The following is a 20,780-nucleotide window of genomic DNA, read 5'->3' on the forward strand; positions in this document are numbered from 1 at the left end:
GACATGACCAGAATGTCCAGATAAAGTGTCTGGTACAGAGATGTTTGGATAACATGTTGTATAAGAAGATAAGCCATTGAAGTTATTCTAAATTAGGCAAGAATTCTTTACCCCCAATAACTCTCCAAGGAGCTGTAAGCGTTCTAGAAACTCTGGATAGGAGTTTCTTAAGACTTACTATCTGAGCTTGAGACTAGAATTGGGATTTATAACAGGGAGTAAGGCAATACAGAAAGGATAGAGACTTTCTGCAGCATTCTACAGATAAACAATTCAAAGCTCTTTTCCAAATTATCTTCCCTTCCCTGCCCAATTTCCAAGCTACAGATATGGCTATTTGGTGACTTGACATTAATAGTTACTATCACTAAGCCTGAAATGCTTGTGTTTTATGTTTCACAGTAGCATTATACTAGTTAAAAGAAAAAATAGAAAAGAAACACCTAAAACAGTTATAATTAGTCAGTACATTGGAATTCCAGAACTGACTTCTCAGTTTTGCTTTGGCCATTATATTTTGAGTGAAGAATAAATACATCTTCTCTCTTTATCAAATGCCTAAATAAAAGAGCGGAATTCTCTAGCCAACTAAAAGCTGATTTGCTTTTTACTGTTGCCCTCTACTGTCACCCGGTAAATAGATTTTCCACAAAAGCTGAAACAATGTAATTCAAGTATGAATCCAGCAGGTGGCAACACCATTTCAACAAATCAACTCTCCAGCAAAAACAAAAACTTAAAAACAACATGCAAATCACAAAGTCTGCTTATAAATAAATTTTAAATTATCACTGGGTCCAAAAGTCCTCAATTTTTATATTAAAATCAATCTGATCCTGCAACAATTACTATTAAATTGGGCAAATCTGAGGGAAGGACACTTAGGCAATAAAACAATTGGCTGGTTTATGGCCACCGTGATATTCAACAATTATAACAAACCTATTAGGTTCTTGGACAGGAGAACTGTTGAAAAGTCCTGGCTTCAGAATGTACCTGACAACATTACAAGGTTATTTCAGCCAGATCTACATAAGGATGTCAATTTTACATACCATTTGTAATCTCCTATAATACTGATGGTGCCGAATGCATCAGCAGCCCAAGTAATGGGCCTTTGATTGAGAACCTGGCGCAGTGTGAAGCGATGCTCTCCAGGGTCTTCAATATTCATAAAGTATTCAAATACACCAGTCTGATCAGCAAAATTCGGAGCTTCACTAAAAAATGGGTAATCTGTTCAGAGCACAATAAATTCTTTTAGTATCAAATCTTACAGAATCTCTCCTCTCTGATATTTTCTGGTACATTTTGATATACTTTTCAAAAGTTTTAAATAAGTAAATGATACTTATAAATAGTCAAAGTTTAGGGTTTAGGTTACTAAAGAACTATTGACTTTTACATCATCTTTATTAAGTATCAATGTGATCAGTTTGACCTACAGACTTTACATACTTAATCCATGCAACTGCTTAAGAGGAAAGATCATGAGTTCTGAAATAAGCAGACCTGGGTTCGGATTCTAGCTCAGTCGGTTCCCCAGGCAAGTTGCTTAACGGCCCTGACTTACCAAGTTTTCAGCTTCTCAGAGGTACGAAAGCAGTATGCATTCAGCAGAAACTGTACCTCAACTTCTGAATTTTGATCAGGATGCCCTCCTGTGATGCCGGGTAGTGGCAGCAAGCTACAGTGAGCCACACTTCCATCAGCCATGCAATCACGAGGGTGAACAAGATACACTCAGAACCATTCTGTACCCAGACAACCACTTTGCTTTTCACTTTCAGTACAGTCTTCAATAAACAACACGACATATGCCACACCTTATTAGGCTTCGTGTTAGATGATTTTGCCCAACTGCAGGCTCTCGTAAGTTTTCTGAGCACATGTAAGGTAGGCTAGACTGAGTGATGAGGTTTGGTATTTTTGACCTATGATATTTTCAATTTACGATGGGTTTATCAGGACCTAACCCCACCGTAAGTTGAGTAAGATCTGTATAACTTTCATTCCAACAATAACCTCTACACTTTTTCTGGCACTGAAACTTACAGGACCCTCAAGTTGCGATTTATCTTGAAGTAACACAAAAACTAGTTCCCGTTTACCACGTAGAGATTTAGAGCTAAATTAATGTAGTTCTCACAACCACTCCATCAGGCACCGGTTTGACAGGCAGAAATCTATCCACTACTGCTGAAATTGGAAACCAAGTTAAGCTTTAGTACAAAAACTTACCGACATTGAAGTCATCCTTATAGACACAGGGAAAGGGCTGGGACTTCGGAGGCAGCAGGTAACTGCCTTTGCTGCCGGTGGTGAGCGTGGTGAGTGTGAACAGCTCGTCCTCTTGCAGTTCCAGCGTGAAGCTGCCACCGCTGTCTAGGAGCTGAGAAAGAAACGATGCTGTGTTCAGGCCAAGTGCTTTGGCTCATCTCATTTGGGTCAAATAGCTTTTTAAAAAATAAGCTTAAGATAAGCCAAACTCATTTCTTTTAGAATTTCCTAACTACTTGTGAAGGACACACTCAATATCAAGGCCCTTGGAATCATTTTTCTTAAGTTATTTATAAGACTTTATACAATTAAACATTCTAGAAAGGATATTAAAAGAATTTCTTTTCACAGAAGGAAGAAGGACTAGATGATCCCCAAATCTATTTCCATTACTCTGTCTTTTCCATTAGACTGTACTATCCTTAACACCTGTGTATAATTCAATACACGCAACTAAGAGATCTGCTTATTTATTTTTTAGGACTTTGCTAAGGTAGAAAAATCCATAAAATCTTATTGCTGACTCAGCTGTTAAACACAGAAAACGTTTACTATATAAAAAAAGTCCTACTCATTACATGTTCAATACGTATTTCAATTAACAAATTACATTTATGTCACATTTATGACCTTGGCATATAAAGCCATAATCTCTTCATCTATAAAATGAGGGGAAGAAAACATACTTCATAGGGCTATTGTGAGGATTAAATGAGAAAATGTTTATAAAGTTCTAAGCTCAGTGAGTGACCTACGAGAAACCTTCCCTACATCATAGGTGTCCTATGGTAAAAGCAGGTCTCTGAAGACACTGAAGTCCTTTGCATAATTGTCACAGGCGCTAAACATTATGTCCACTTGATGAAATCTGAGTAGCTCTTTTTTTCTACTTTATATTAGAGGTTTATATCATACCTTTGCTTTAATAAATTGTTGGTCAGATCTATGAAATATCTAATATCTAATATTCTGGCTTAGGAAGAACTCCAAATGATATTATTTTTCCTATGGGGAAAATCAGTTTTATTATGCTATTTCTAGCAATGTGTTGTGCAAAAATTAGAGACTATTCCTTTTTTCAAATTTAATATACAATGGGCGTTCAATTATTGATACTGACTAGTTGAGTCACAGAACTTTAATAATTACCATAAAAAGTAGCAGATTTGTGTCAGTTAGGTGAAGCGATGTGCTTGCGTGGGCCAATTCATTCTTTGAAACATTTACTCATGAGAAACCACCATTTGCTAAGCTCTACACTAGGCACCTGGGACAAAAAGGTATAAAAGGCTGGGACCCAATCCTCGAGGCATCCAATGTAGTGGGGAAAGCGTTTACTAGGTAAGTACATATCCCTAGGTGGCTATGACCTAAGACTGGTGGGGAAGGCTTCAGAGGAAGCAACACTTGGGCTGAGTCTTGAAGGATGACAAAGATATGAACAGAAGGCATTCTAGGACAAAGAAAAAGCATGTGCAAAGTCACAGAAGTAATTAACTTGGCATGCCATGCTCTGAAAAATGCAAGATGTTTAGTCTGTGAGGAAAGGTCAGTTTAGTAGGACATGCATCTAGAAAGGAAAGCAGTCTTTTACCTCATGAGGTGATAACGTGGGTCACACGCCACACTAAGGAACGTGAACTTATAGGAAAAATCACTAAGGCATTCGAGCAGGGACTGACAAAAATCAGATCTGCATTTAGACGCATCATTCTGGTAGTAGTGTGATGGGTGGCGGGGAGACTGAGAAAACAAGAGATAGTTTCTGAAATCCGAGAGAGACATAATGAGGAACTGAAACAAGCAGTAGCCGTGGGAATGGAAAATAAGGAGTGGGTAGGAGAGATATGTGGGTGATATTGTCTATACTTGGTCACTGATGGTATGCAAAGGGTGAGTGGGAATGACAGTCTCAAATGAGACTCAAATTTCTGACGAGCAACCAAGTGATGGTTGCTACCATTCACCAAGACAAACTAAATACCAAGAACAAACACATCTACCAAACCATACTGCCTTGAAGAGGACTTCTATTTAAAAGAATGGGGGGCAAACTTTACCTCTATTATGCTTCAGCCATAAAATCAGTTATGAAATTAAAAATTAATTCATTAATCAAATTTCTGTTCCCTTTACTGTTGCAATGCTCACACTATAGGAATTGATTTAAAACTACCCATAGAGAATCCAGTTGTTTGAAAAGAAATCTCTCCGATGGTTTTCCAAGTTTGGTATACCACACCTGCAGCTCTGGTATTTCACTCTAAGGAGGAAACACAAAGAAAGCATAGTTGAGTGATTCATCATCTCCTCTTTGAGGATTTCTAAAATCTGTACCAGCAAGAATGAATCAATGACAAGGTGCATTCTATTTCTATTTACCAAAAGATCCACCTCAAATCTTAAATAGTAAACATTTTGAAAATAGGAAGACATTATTCAAGCAAATACTTTATTTCTTAAAAATACTGCAGATTTTTGGCAAATGTTCAAAAAGATTTTAGTGTCTTTGCTTCAAAAATACTCATTATTATACCTATGTAAAAAGTTCTTTAAGAATTTTCTGGCATTAAAAAACAATTCTTACACGATTAGTAGAAAGAGCACTGTATTTCTGTATTCAAATCTAACAATAGGTAGAAATAACAAGAATCTTGTCTCTTTTTTTTGTACAGAGTACTGTAAAGATCAACGTTTGAAAGTTCCCTCAACTGCACAAATGATGCTCTACCAAAAAGAACAACTTTCTTGCAAGTGACCTTTGTTAGGATTCTTCAGAACCACAAAGAGCATTACCTCCTAGTAGCTTCTGTATGTTTGACCAAAACTAGTCAGCAGACATAAGACACCAAGGCATTTACCCATTCATATGCAAACTCTTAATCACTTGTAAGACTTCACTTAAGAACTGCTAGCCCGTGATAAAATATATAAATTCTCAAATCAAAATCAAAATAAAAGTTCCACTTATTTACTTACAAAAGAACCCTTAAGGATGAAGGTAGCAAATTGTCGTGAAACATTGAAATAGGGAAGAAGTGGCCGTATACACATGGAATGTTTATGACTCTGAGTAGAAAAAAAAAAAAAAAAAAAAGAATCATGTAAGTTATCCGAATGATATACAAGCCATTTGGGGGGGAAAAAACAAACAAACATTTAATGCCTATAGATTAACAGAAATGACACATAATAGGTGACAAATAACAGTTTATTTCAAACTTTTAAAGACTTTTTTCTTAAAAACCTTTATTGAATGTCTATTGCGTATGCCTAGTCAAAGTAAAACTCAATGGCATTTTGACTGAATCAAACTTTGAATTCCAGTCATTTGATGGCACACAGATTAATTTTTATGTTCTGTTTTCCAAGTAATATACATCAAAACAAAAGTAAATCTTGGGACATTTTCACTGAAAAGGTATCTCATCTATATATAACCTTCAAATACACAAATGAGGTCAGCTAAATACATATAACAAATCTCACTGCCAGCATCATTTTTTTCAAAATAATCAGTACAATGGGCTGGGATCAAAAGAAGTCTGAGACATCATCCCGACTTTAGGGGATTCAACAATCACAGAGGACTTACAATATAAGGTTCTGGGACAGGCTTTGTGGGAAAATTTTAAATTACAATTACAGTTAGAGATTTCAATACCTTTCCTTAATAACTGATATACCACTAGACAGAAGATCAACAAAGACACAGGTGATTTGAACAACACTACCAAGTAACTTGCCTGGACTGACATCTACAGATCACTTCATCCAGCAATTGCAGAATGCATATTCCTTTCAAGTGCACAGGGAACATCGACCGAAGTACACCATATTCTTAGCCATAAAAGAAGTCTCCATAAATTAAAAAAGATTCAAGTCACAGAAAGTCTGTTCTCTGACCACAATAAAACTAAATCAGAAATGAATAACAAAAATCTCTGGAAAAATTCCAAAATATTTAGAAACTAAATAACAAATTTCTAAATACTTCATGCCTCAAAGAAAAAATTTAAAATACAAGGTGAAATTAGAAAGAATTTTGAGCTGTATGAAAAGCAAAACACAACACATCAGGATTTGTGGGATGCCACTAAAAGAGTAGTTAGAAAAAAATGTAGAGCACTGAACACCTAGATTAGAAATGAAGAAAGGATTTGAGACTTTAGCTTAAGATACTAGGAAAAGAAGAGCAAATTAAAAGCAAAGTAAGCACAGGGTATGTATGGGATTAAGAGACACGAACTACTATGTATAAAATAGATAAGCAGCAAGGATATACTGTACAACACAGGAAAATATAGACATTATTTTTTAATAATTTTAAAGGGAGCATAATTATAAAAATACTGAACCACTATGCTGTGCATCTGAAGCTAATATAATATTGTAAATTGACTACATTTCAATAAAAAAATTTAATTAAATTTAAAAAAAGTAAGCAGAGGAAAGAAAATAATAGAGATGAAAGGATAAATCAAACAAAAACCAGAAAAACAAGAGAGAATAATTGAGAAACCAAAAGTTGACTCTTTGAGAAGATAAACAGAATTGAATAAACTTCTAGCCAGACTAATCAAGAAATCAGGATAAAAAGAAAACACAAATTGCAATTATGAACATTAAGAAAGGTGACATCAATACAGAGTATATAGATATTAAAAGAATAGTGGGGAATAATATCAATAACTTTGTGCCCAGAAATTTAACAACTTAAAAAGACAAATTTCTTTGAAGACACAAAAACCCAGTGCTCACTGAAGAAGACACGGACAAACTGAATAGCCCCGATATCTGTAAAAGAAGTTGAAACTGTAGTTAAAAAGTTTCCCACAGAGAAAATTGTGGTGCCAGATGGCTTTACTGGGAAATTCAAGTCAACCTGGGAGCTTTGCTCAAACAGGAAGTAAGAGCTAAGGCAGAGTTGTAAACTGCCTGCCTGAGTATTGAGGCATGCCCCAACTGTGCACACAGAGCCCATCAGCAAAGGCTGGGACACTTGCTAGTTCCAAACATAAGGAAATCTGTACACTCATGATCTGACCACTAAGATAATTGAGCAGAAGCTTCAGTGGCCACAAATGATAAAGCTAACAAACTACAGAATTTGTTCAGGAAAGTCACAAAGCAAATAAACAGCAACAACCACAACAAAGAGCAACAACCACAAATGCTAGATAGGAGGAAGAATCTGATCTCCACAGTCTCCATGTTATTTTATGTAATGTGTCTAGTGTTCAACAAATCATTATGAGATTTGCAGAGAATCAGGAAAGAAAGGCCCATACACAGGCATAAGAGCAGTTGACAGAAACTATGTCTGAGAAACCCTAGTCATTGCTTATTAGATATTAGACTTCCTAGACAAAGACATTAAATCAGGTATTTAAATATGTTCAAAACACTGAATGAATAATGAATAAAGGAGAGATCTGCTTCCAGAATGGCAATGGGAGGAGCTCCATGAACCTGCTCCCAGTGAACCTGGTGAAAACTATTTAAATAATAATTACAATAAAGTCTCTGGAAATGGTCCTAAGGCCATGCAACAAATATAGAAACATTTATTCAATAAAATCTACTAAAACTCATGGCATTTAAACCATGATCGACTCCCTCCCTGTCCCTCTCAGCCTAGAGTGACAGAAACTCCATGCCAAGTAGGTACAGCCAAGAACACAGGGTTCCCTCCCTCCCAGCTCCCAGATGAAGACAACAATATCTTCGTGAGAGAAGCAGAATATCAGCATTTCTCACCCCCCTTCCCCTCAGCTACTTGATGCTGAGGACAAGTAGCCATGAGTGTGGCCAAGAGGCTGAGGGTTCCCTTCCTCTGTCCAGGTTCCATTCACAGACTTACCTTAAACAAGGCACACTGAGAATATGGGGGTTCCAAACCCCCACCCAGCACCATACTCCTAAATCAGAGGTGTCACTAAGAGAGAAACACACCCTTGTCCCCATCCTCAACTCCAAGCTTCAGCTCAGAGATTTCGTCCAGGGAGAGAGACAGGTTATAAAACAAAGAGTTCAGAAAGCCTCCCCAAAGAAATTGATTGTACTTAATGCAGAGCATGGGGAAGTTCAAAAGTAAGGGTGCTCTTAAAGATAATGGAAGTTTTGGTGGCAAGCAAATAAAAAGAGACTGTCAGCTTCATTAGATGCATAAGCTAAACCACTGCCCAGCTATTTTGACAGGGAGAACCACAAAAAAAGAAAGCTAAGAAGAACCCTCCTGATGTCAGAATAAACCTAAAACACTAACCTCAAAATCCACCTCTGCAAATAAGCTGGAATTTAATTGGATCAGCTCATAGAGCAATTTAAGCCCCTGAGCATTGCTGAAAACAATAGAGCAATCCACCAGTAATCAGTGAGGCAATAACAGAGAGGTGCACCTGCCCAAAGTTGCACTGTCTAAGAAGCCACATTTGAGGCCAACCAACCAACATTTGAGGCCAACCAACCAACATTTGAGGCCTCTCAGTGCGAGGGAGGGGGTGGGTGGGTGGGTGGGTGGGTGGGTGGAGGGAATAAACTTCACTAAATTTCTCCAGCCAATCACTAAGCAAACAAGCAAGCAAACAACAAACCCCAGGAAAGGAGGGAATCAGTACCCAGAGTTACCACAATATATTATATAAAAGGTCTGGCTTTCAACATAAAATTAGGAGACATTCAAAGAAACAGAAAAGTGTGGCCCGTACACAAAAACTAGGCAACAGAAACCACCTGTGAGAGCAACCAGATGCTGGATTTAACAGTTGAAGACTTCAAAGTAACCAATATAAATACATTTAAAGAACTAAAGGAAACAAGGCTTAGAGAAGTAAAGGAAGATATAATCACAATGTCTCATCAAGCAGACAATATCAATTAAGTGACAAAAAAATTTTAAAAGAACCAAATGGAAATTCTGAAATTGAAAAATATAATAACTGAAATGAAAAATTCACGAGAGGGGTCAACAGTAGATTTGAAATAGCAGATGAATTAGAGGATTTGAAAACAATCGATAGAAATTGTGCAACCTGAGGAACTGAGGGGAAAAAAAAACAAAGGATAAAGAATAATGAACAGAACCTCAGAGAAATGTGGGATACCCTTAAGTACACCAACATATATACAATGGGACAGTAGAAAACAGTGGAGAGAGAAAGGAGCAGAAAATATATTCAAAGAAAAGTATCTGAAAACTTTACAAATTTGATGAAAAACATTAATCTACAGATCCAAGAGGCTCAACAAACTCCAGGAGGAATAAATACAAAGAGATGCACATACAGACACCCAGTAAAAATGCTGAAAGTCAAAGAAAAGAAGAAAATCTTGAAAGGAACAAGATCATTTACAAGGGAACCTCAATAAGATTAATAGTTGGTTTATCACCAGAAACAATGGAATACAGCACATTCAAGGAAAAACAGTCAGCCTAGAATTTTATATTAAGCAAAACTACCTTTTGAAAAATGAATATCTCACTGGAATGCAGTTAATAGAAATCTGAAGTAGACTCTAATAAGTCAAGATTTCTACACTAAATCCTGGAACAACCACTTAAGAAAATAACTCACTAAAATATAGTAAAAAAAAAATTAAAAGAATTTAAATATTACATCACAAAATATTGACTTATTGCAAAAGAAAACAGTAACAGAAGAATAGATGAACCAAAATAATGAGACGTATAGAAACTAAAAAGTAAGCTGAAAGATGTAAATCCAACTATATCAATATTAACATTAAATGTAAATAGATTAAGCAATTGAATCAAAAGGTCAGACTAAATTTTTCAAAAAGCAAGATCCAACTATATGCTGTCAAAAAGAAAGACAACTTAGATTCAAAGAAACAAACAGAGGAGGTTGGATCAAGATGGTGGAGTAGGAGGATGCGGAGCTCACCTCCCCCCACAAACGTGTCAAAAGTACATCTACCTGTGGAACAATTCTCAAAGAAAACTAACTAGGAACCGGCAGAAGAACTTCTATACAACCAAAGCTGCAAGAAGGATCTCCACGTAACTGGGTAGAATGGGAAAAAAGGCATAAGGTTGGGTCCTCCACCCCTGGAAGGGATCTGAAAGGAAGAGAAGGTTTGCTCTCAACCTGGAGAGTGAGTAGGTCAAGGCACAGACTGGCTGTCCGAGTCCTGGGATCCTATGCAGAGGAGAATAGCTCCCCTGTTTTTTACTTTTTTAAGAAGGTGTTCAGTTGTGTTTTATGCTATATTTTCCAATACTAACAAAGTGAATTAATCCAATATAAACAACAAAGAATTACCATAGTTTCAACGATGATGGTGAGGTTACCTAAGCCATCCGTCAGAGCTACATAGCTTCCTCCTTTTTCTAAATGGCCAACTGTCTTCAGGTAATACCAACCTGGTTGAGTAAACTGAGTGGTATGAGCTATAGACAAGCAGAGAAAGACCCAAATAAGATTAAAACTGTGATAACAGGATTCCGTCAAAAAATAAAAAGCTGTTTACTGATTTGAGTCTGAAAGAAAACAGAACATGCCACCCCAAAATGTGCCACTTTAGCATATGGATTATTTTGAGCTGATGGCAATCAAGACCTAGCAGACAAAAGAAAAACTTTTCTCTCTCCTTTAACTGCCTGAAAGAATTTAGATAGGGGACCTGGCACAGAAAGACAGCTACTACCAGAGACAACTTTGTATCTGAAAGATTCACCTGCATGGCAGGGCAAACATCTGTTCTTCTCTTCCTATGAACTGTCTTCCTACCCTTTGAAGCTCCAGGTCCCTATCCCATTCCTTAGCTCAGGATGGCATTATAAACCTCAACTGCCTGACTGCAAATTTGAGTCTCATATTTTTTTTTTTTTTTTTTTGCAGTACGCAGGCCTCTCACTGTTGTGGCCTCTCCCGTTGCAGAGCACAGGCTCTGGACGTGCAGGCTCAGCGGCCATGGCTCACGGGCCTAGCTGCTCCGCGGCATGTAGGATCTTCCCGGACCGGCGCACAAACCCGTGTCCCCTGCATCGGCAGGCGGACTCTCAACCACTGTGCCACCAGGGAAGCCCTAGTCTCATATTTTTATGTACAAAATTAAATGTGCTTTTTTTCCTGGTGATCTCTCTTATATCCATTTAATTATTAGATTAGCCAAAGAACCTAAAAGGGTAGAAGGAAAACTTCTCCACCCCAAGTCTGATTGAGTCTAACAGCCATTTTCGATTTTGGAGAAGAATATTCACCAGTCTCATGTTTCAACTTCTAGTTAAATGGTACAATTATGGGAATATTCTTAGAATGACTGGTGAAAATAAATGAACCACACTCTGTCAGTTCAAGACTACTGAGTAAACCTTTTTTTACCAAGAGTAAAAAATAAAGTTATCCCCTCCCAACTTTTGATGATCTCTATTTAACCCATCCTAATATAACTACAAAGAATATGGTTTTTAAAAAGTTAACAAAATATTCCAAAAACTAAGCTTTATGGTTTAAAACAAGTTTATTTCCACAATATGTATTTATTGGGCACCTCCAAAGTTGGTCCTGAAAATGTACTGAGCAATATTCCTTGTCCATTTTGGGAGGTGACACAATTAACCAGTGACAAAATTAGAAAAGTACATTAGTTCATGTAGATAATGTGGGACCAATTATTTCAACATTTAAGGGGTTAACCAACCAGGATATACAAATCCAACTTAATATTTCCATATTTTTGAAATAACAACCTGAGTTTAGTATAATGTCATGGTTACATAATGTCATGACTACAAATCTCTGAGAAAAATGTATCAACTGAAAAAAAGCCTGGTCTTAGAATAATTGAGAATGGAATACAGAAAGTAGCCTAGTTATAGAATAATTGAGAATGGAATACAGAAAGTAGCCTAGTTACCCAAAAGGTTCTTACAAAACACTATGACAAATCTTGCTTGAAACAGAGACACACTTAAAACTAACACACACACACACATACATAGTGTTCATATAATCCCCTCTAAGTGTTTTCTGCTTTGTCTCTTAGAGAGTAAGTTAGGGATTGAGAGGTGGAATCTGAACCATACCTGATATCCAGATAGGAGCTTCTACTACATAGTGCCCGCTCCATGGCTCCTGAGCAGTCATCAGTCCACAACGCCCATATGGCAACTGTTCATAGTAACTAGCCACCAAATTCCAAGCAATTGTGCTAAAAGATTTGTTTGATAAAAATGAAACACCAAAGCAGCTTGTAATAGAAATGTAAATATCTACAAGCCTATAGTAAAAAAGACCTTATCAGAGTTTACACAAATATATGTAAATGACAAAAAATTACCACCAAAAACAAGAAAACATAAGTTGCCTAAAGTTCACCCACACTTTGAAAAATCAAGTATTGGATGCATCTAAATATTTTTAATGGTGAATCATATAATAAAAAATACAAATGTATATGAGGTGTACAGTTTTACTGACGAATGGTGTAACCAGAAGATGAATCATGACCTACCAGTACCAGACATGTCACAAATGTGAGTCAAATACAAATAAAGGCGTTATCCATACTTGCTTTTCTTTTGACGGTCAGCATTCTAAATGCCCCAGTTTCAAGACATAATTTTATGAACTTCACTCTGAGCTGTTGCAAAGTTTTACAAATGAGAACTCTTAGAGTCAGACTGCCAGGGTTCAAATGATGGTGTAGGCAAATAGGGTAAGGGTTCCCCAGAGGAAGAGAACCAGACATAACTTTCTTGACATAAGAGAAGCCATTTTAGGCCTAAGCCATTTTGTGATCTAAGCCTGGCCACAATGCTTGCCCTTACAGAACAGGTCTCAGTAGTAAGTGATTTTAAGGGAATAAAAGAACATAAGAACAAACAGCTATTATCAGGCCAGGGAAATAACTTAACCATAGCTGAGACAATATATCAGACCCCAAATAAGCTCTATTATTTGCAGCTTCTTGCTTTTTCTTTTTTGAGTTGACACAGCTTAGGTATAGATATAGGTATGAAGGAAATAAGGCAAATGTTTAAAATCACTGCATTTAAGTTGTGAGACTATGGAAGTCCATTGTACTTTTTTCTACTTATCGTGTTTTGAAATGTTTCCAAATAAAAACCTTTTAAAGTTTCTAATAACTTACGCAGTCATGTAGCCATTGATATAATTCTGATTCAATATGCGACCCCAGCAGCCTGCACCCACATCACTATTTAAAGTGCTAAAATCTTCAGAAGACCAAAGTTTCTTCTCAGTCAACCTAGCGTCCTTTACTGTACGGGTCCCAGGGTAATGAGCTCTAGAAAAGAAAGGGTGGGAGAAAATGTAAAAAGGCCAGAACATGGCACTTATATCTATTTATTGAGTGAATAAAAATACACATCTTCTCCAAGATTTCTATTTTAAAATAATGGGCAGCTTCCAGGTGGCTGGCAGACTGTAAGCATCCTCTTCCCACCCTGTGTCTCAGAACACCCTTAGAATGAGATAAACCTATAACACACAGAATGGGAAGGAAGATAGCAATGGATGAGAAATTTCTTTCTGGAAACCATAACATGGAGGGAAGGATGTTGACAGGTAAAGGCAGCAGAAGAGGCCTAGAACACTCCAAAGATGAATGAGGTGGAGACAGGATTCAGACTTCCCAGGGGAAACAGAGAGCTTGGACAGTAGGAAGGAAGGAGTAAGAAAGAAACGAAAAATAAGACTAATGAGTCTATTATGTAATGTAGTATCTCCTCCCCTGCTCCCACTCCTCGTACGTAGACAGAGAGGCATTTATTGTTTATTCCCAGGCAAAAACAAAAACACTAAAACAAACAAAAATGCACAGAGAATTCTTCTTTGAATAACAAGAATAAACTATCTTGGGAAAACTATAAGTTTTATCCCAGAGCAGTGTGGTTCTCAACCTGAATGCTTTTTGCCTGGTGGAGAAGGCAGGGCAGGGCAGGATTTGCTACTGGCATCTACTGAGTAGAGGCCAGAGATACTGCTAAACATCCTGTAACACCCGTGACAGGTCCCAACAACAAAGAATTATCCAGTGAAAAATATCAGTAGTGCAGAGGTTGAGAAACCCTGCCCCAGACTAATGAACCCCTCCCTTGTTCTAGCATTTGAGAGGAGTCAGCCTAAATATAAATATATATTTATTGTTCTAAGAGTAAAATACTGCCATAATGATGATTGTGGAAGTGACTGATTATTGAATATAAAAACAATTAAGAAATTTCAAATGGAAAACAGAAAACAGACCAACAGTTAGTATAAGAATTAGAGAGCATATGAACCAAATAACTTTAGGGACAAGAGTGTATACTTTCTAGGCCAAGAACTATTTACAAATAAATTAACAATAATACAAGCAGAGTAACAGAGATTGGATTATGTCATAATTCTAATCTTTGTGGTTTGGTGTAGTAGTATTCATAACATTAAAAGAATGATTGTGAAAACCTACTTTAGTTTTTACTTATTTAATTCCATTTAGATCATGAATCTTTTAAGAAAAAATTATCCTACTTGGGAATTAATTATACTAGTAAAGACGAATTAAGGCACAACATTAATTTGGCATTCCAGGATTTTGTAAGGAAGAAATGGATAAACAATAAAGAATATAAAGAATTAGGGAAAAAAAATGAGATTCCACCAAGATTTTGTTGAGTCACTGAACTCAGTTGAAAACAGGCATCTATCTATTCAGTATTGTAAATATATACAACAGAGACCCCAAGAGCAAGCCAGCACCTAACAGGATTAAGAAATTATTGTTCTGGTACTACAATTCCCAACTTGGAAAATCTGACTACTATTCTTTGAAATTATATAATTTTAATAAACTTTTACATTTTAGATTTATTCTATATCCCAGAACTTCATTCTATGGTCATGATATTTGGTTTTGACACCTCAACCAAATACTAATTTTAAGACTCATCTAGTTATCGCTCAGCCAAATGTATATTTGGTGTGTCTCTGGTAAAAAATACTTATATAAAAAAATAGTCTGGAAAATAATAGGCTATTATGTTATTAATGATCTCTAGATATTAAGATTTTGAGTAAGTTCTAATTCTATCTTTATGGCTTTCTACATTTTCCAAATTTTCTATAATGAGCATGCACTATTTTTAAAATCTGAAAAAGTATCTCTTTTAAAGTTACAGAAATAGGTATTATATCCCTCATTCAGAAAACAATGAAACTGTTACATTTTAAACCTGATTGATTTATCAAATGATCTGAGAAAAGAGGGGCAGAACTGATACTAAAATCCAGGTCTCTCCCAATGTCCAGATCCATAGTTCAACAAAATGTATAAGTTCTTTAAGAATATAATTTTTTAAATGCATATAATTAGGCAAAAACATCTCTATCGTTTCATGGCATGATTTTTCAAACTTTAAATGACAAGATTAAGATCAATGAAAGTAAACCAAGGTTTATCCTAACAGAAAAATATATGTGTATTGAAAGAAAAATAGAACTTATGAATGAGGTGGATCATGGTAGCCCACTTTCTGAAACTCCCCCAGTACTCCTCCTGAAACCAAACAGACCAACCTGATGACAGAAAGTAAAAACCCACAGACAATATCCACATCAAATCTAGGTGACAGGGAATCCCCAGGAGCCTTGCAGCATCAGGACTGGCCAGGATCAACAGACAGAATATGGAAACAGTGGAAGTGAAAGGGGACTAATAGGTACTCACCGCCCCCCAGCAGCAGACTCTATCCTGAATGGAAGAATTGAGAACAACTGGCTAAACTGAAAATGTCTTTACAGGCTTAAATTGGGCCCAAGCGCCAAAAACAGTAAATTCACTAAGAGATCAAACACAATACTGTGACAGTTTAAACCAGATTTGTCCAATAGAAATACAATGTGAAGTGTACAGATAACTTTACATCTTCCAGTAGCTACATTTTTAAAAAAGCAGAAGAGAAATTTTAATTATATACTGTTTAACCCAATATATCCAAAATATTATCATTCAACATAAAATCAATATAAAAATTATTAATAACTTACTTTTTTATATTACATCTCTAAAATCCAGTGCATACTTTACACTTATAACATACCTAAATTCAGACTAGCCATATTTCAAGTGCTCCATAAACACATGTGGCTAGTGGTTACCATATTGGGCAATACAAGCTTAAACCCTTAACTATTTCAGAAATAGGTAGCAAACAATCCTTTCTGCAATGGTAGAGTCTCACCATAAGAATAAGCTGCTTAAATTAGAATCCAAATTGAATAAGACAGGAACACTTAGGATGAGAGAGAGACAACATTTAGACAGTAGGGAGAATGGGGCCCAGAGGAAGCAGACCCCAGAAAGTACTGTAACTGCAAAACAAAAATCTGCAAACATAGCGCAGGTCAAGCACAACATGAATGGGGCAGGGAGGCATACTCTTTCTATGGAGGTGGGAGCCACAGAATAAACATCTCCTGAACAAAATTCCATTGTACCACAATAGCCAAAACTTGGAAACAATCCAAATGACCTTTAACAAAGACTAGATGGATAAATTGTGTTATATTCCTACAACTGAATTCGAAACAGTAATTAAAATCAACATGACTTAATCTTATAAATATAGTGTTGACCAAAATAATAGATACTCTAAGATGCCATTTAAATAGTTTTTAAACAGGAAAAATTAGTCTATGGTGATAGAGGTCAGATTAGTAGTTGCCTTTGGTGCAAAATGAGAGGCTACTGCTTAGAAAGATTTCCAAGGGGAGAGCTTCATAGATACTGATAATTTTCTATTTCTTGACCTAGGTGGTAATTGTATAGGTATATTCACTTTATGATAATTCATTAAGCTATACTCTTATGATCTTCTATATGTATGTATGTGTGTGTGTTTGTATGTTATACTTAATAATTTGTAAGGAAATGAAATTATTAGACAACAGAGATATATAAAACTAAAGAGAGAATTACAGAATAATTATTTCAAAAAGAAAAAGCATTTTAGAAATGAAGACTAAAGTAGAAGGAACACAGATTAGACACTGTCTAATAAATAAAGAGATAAAAAAAATTTGAGAGACATATAGAATAAAGACAATATGCAAAGGAGATCCAATATGTGTAACTGGGCTTTCTACAAAGAAAATCAAAGTAATGGAACAGGATGATTATTTAAATTAAGATTTAAGTAAAACTTACTGAAAAAAGAAAATACTGAAATATAGATATTCAAAGGGTGCACACTACTTACTGGGAAATGATAAACAGTATAAAAGTACTAGACTCTAAAGTTAAGGAGAAATATTCTTTGGACATACCAGAATTATGCCAAGTCATTTATAAGAAAAAATAAGTCTGGCATCAGAATTCTCAACAGCAACATTTTATGTAAGTAACCAACAGAGCAAGTTTTATGATACTCAAGAATTAAGAAAATATGAGTCAAGGATTTTATACCCAGCCAAACTGTCCTTTGAGTCTAAAGGCCACAGATATATAGTAATAAACATGTAAAAGTTCAAGAAATATGTTTCCATTAGCACTTTCTGAGAAATATAGCAGATATTAAGCTTCTGACACTCAAGAGACTAAAGGAGATACTTCAGCAAAAGACTTACAGGTGAGCACTGAATATGCTTAACAGTAGAGTTTGACTAAAAGAAAGGGTAATTAAATAGTATATAAACATTACATTTTCTAATAATGTATAACTAATATAGTTGACACAAAATAAAAGGAGGAAAGAAAGTGAAATGTAAACTAAGTTTGCCAGTTAGCTGGGAGTAAAAGATTACAACTTGCAGCTGACAAATCAAGAGCATACAAGCTTATGCTCATGTAAGAGCACAAAGATTAAGAAACTCTGGTAATTAAAATTCCATCATAGGAGAGAGGGGGAGGAAGAAGTGGTTATAAAATAATTTTAATATTAATTATAGTAAACGAATAGACAATGTCTAAATAGAGAGAGAACCAAGATTATTAATATAGAGCAGATCTCAACTTCAGCACTACTGATATTTTGGCTGGATAATTCTTTGTTGTGGGGGAGTTATCCTGTGCATTGGAGGATGCTGAGAAGCAACCCTGGCCCCCACCCATCAGATGCCAGTAGCACCTACGCCAGTGACAGTCAAAAATATTTTCAGGGCTTCCCTGGTGGCGCAGTGGTTGAGAGTCCGCCTGCCGATGCAGGGGACGTGGGTTCGTGCCCCGGTCCGGGAGGACCCCACATGCCGCGGAGCGACTGGGCCCGTGAGCCGTGGCCGCTGCGTCTGCGCGTCCGGAGCCTGTGCTCCGCAGCGGGAGGGGTCACAGCAGTGAGAGGCCCGCGTACCCCAAAAAAAAAAAAAAAAAATATTTTCAGTTATTGCCAAATGTTCTGTAGGAGGCAAAATTATCCCCAGTTGAGAGCTACTGGTATAAAGGTATCAGCATAAATGTAATCAATAGAATCAAAACTTGTTAAATAACAAAAAAGACACTTCATTTAAAAAGAGCAAAGAAAACAAATCACGTAGGAAAAGAATGTGTGGGGGGGTGTATTATATATATAAATATAAATATATATATATGGTACAAATCATTAAATGACAAACACAGTAGAAAAGAAAACAAAACCTTCAGGTATATCAATAAATATAAATGAGTTAAACTCACTAAAATATGGAGATTTTCAGAACAAAATCTGAACCTATGCTATATGCAGCATCACACCTAAAACAAAATTACCTTGAAAGGTAAAGAATAAAAGTATGGGCAAAGATTCTATCAGGCAAATACAAATGAAAAAAAGAAAGGCAGAGTTCTCTCTTAGTTACATGCAAAGCGAAATTCAACCAAGAGGCATAATATGAGACAAAGAATGACTTTTTCTAATAATAAGTTACAAACCATAATAAAGATAAAACATTACTAATACCTATGTACCAAATAACACAGCAACAACTTTCAAACAGCAGAAATTTCATGAGATTGAAAGGAAAAATAGAAACTCACTAATAAGAGGAAACTAACACTCTTAGTAACCTTGGATAGTTTAAGTGAACAGAATAATTAGAATACAGAATAGTGAAACAATGCAATCAGTAAGGTGGATAATATACACTCAGTTCTCATATCCTGATAGAAAATATACCCTAATAAGATAAAAAGAAGACCTTGGGAAATTTTATGAAAAAAATTAAATAATACATTCAGCATTAAATGACCATAATGCAGTAAATTAGAAAATAATGATTAAAAAAAACAGACTCCATGAGATAGACCTAAAGCAGCACTCAAAGGAGAATTCATTGCATAAGATACCAACATCAATAAAGATAAAATGAATTAAACATCCAACTTCTTCATGAAGATACAGTGAAACCCACACTTTCATTTATTTTTTCCTAGCCAAATATATTCAAGATCAACACAACTTTTTTCCCTCAAGATTTGACCTATTTATGCAAGTTTTAACAATAAAGGCAAAAGTTACATTCTAATGTCAATGTATAAAATATTAAAATACATTTTACTTTTCTTGCCAAAAAATAAATAAATAAATAAGCCTAAATCTAATCTAATCACGCCTCTATCAATTTCTAACAAGAAACAGGATAGATGAGCATTTTAAACTTAACTACAAAGATGAAATCAGTAAAATCCAGACTGTGAGAAGCTTTACAGGACAAACAATCCAGTTTCTTCAACAAATGAAAGGAAAAAAAAAGAGATGGAGTAAGAACCAAAAAATTAGAAGAGACTTAGATATCAACTAATCATAATGTATGAATCTAAATTGGATCCAGATTCAATCAAATAAAACTATAAAATAACAATAACAGATATTTGATAATATCAAGAAACTATCACATAGTTTCTTGTGATAATAGTATTATTTATGGTGAAATGAAAGAGTTTTTATCTTGAGAGATAAATGGTAAAATTTTTATGGAAGAAATAATATAATGTCTGGGATTTGCTTCAAAATAATGTGAGGAGGAAGAAAAGAGGAATGGATAGGCATGTGAATGGAGAATTGTTCATGGGTTCATAGTTATGGAGGCTGAATGATGGGAACGTGAATATCCACCATATTATTCTGCCTATTTTTGTGCACATTGAAAATTCTTCATTAAAAAAAAAAGCACACATAGTTCAAGCAGAGCCTTCACACTGAATAAAGAACAAACTCCACATATATATGTATTCTATTTTTCAAATGTTTATATACATTATCATGATAGACAAAATTCAAATACACTTAAAAGAAAAAAATACTGCTGGAACCCAGTGAGGTCAAGGCCCCAAAGGCTGAAAGGCAGAACTGGACTAAGGAGCAGGGTCAAAGCCATACTGCTAAGGATATGTGACAAAAGTCATGGTCAGTGATCATACCATACCATTTACCTAAGTGTTCATGAACGCCCAAGCACAGGAAGTCTGAGGGTTAGGAACTAATTTCACAACACTGCCTTTATAATTTCTAAAATGTAAACACTACTCTGCCCCTTAATCTAAACAAAGCCATGTTTTAT

The 20,780-nt window shown here is 35.7% G+C and overlaps 1 protein-coding gene across 3 annotated transcripts in view; it reads right to left on the reverse strand.

Annotated features, from left to right (window-relative positions):
* The window catches only part of GALC (galactosylceramidase), a 59,636-nt gene that overhangs the window by 10,983 nt on the left and 27,873 nt on the right, over positions 1-20,780 (reverse strand). For all 3 annotated transcript variants that reach the window (XM_029239517.1, XM_029239515.1, XM_029239516.1), the window contains 7 exons: positions 13,399-13,554; positions 12,332-12,456; positions 10,566-10,693; positions 5,260-5,349; positions 4,457-4,543; positions 2,242-2,392; positions 1,056-1,236 (listed from right to left, as the gene is read on the reverse strand). In XM_029239517.1, the coding sequence (XP_029095350.1) occupies positions 1,056-1,236; positions 2,242-2,392; positions 4,457-4,543; positions 5,260-5,349; positions 10,566-10,693; positions 12,332-12,456; positions 13,399-13,554 (918 nt within the window). The remainder of the gene's footprint in view (positions 1-1,055; positions 1,237-2,241; positions 2,393-4,456; positions 4,544-5,259; positions 5,350-10,565; positions 10,694-12,331; positions 12,457-13,398; positions 13,555-20,780) is intronic.

Source organism: Monodon monoceros, unplaced genomic scaffold (assembly GCF_005190385.1).
Source record: "Monodon monoceros isolate NGI ecotype Baffin Bay Population unplaced genomic scaffold, NGI_Narwhal_1 Super_Scaffold_21, whole genome shotgun sequence".
NCBI classification, from domain to species: Eukaryota; Metazoa; Chordata; class Mammalia; order Artiodactyla; family Monodontidae; genus Monodon; species Monodon monoceros.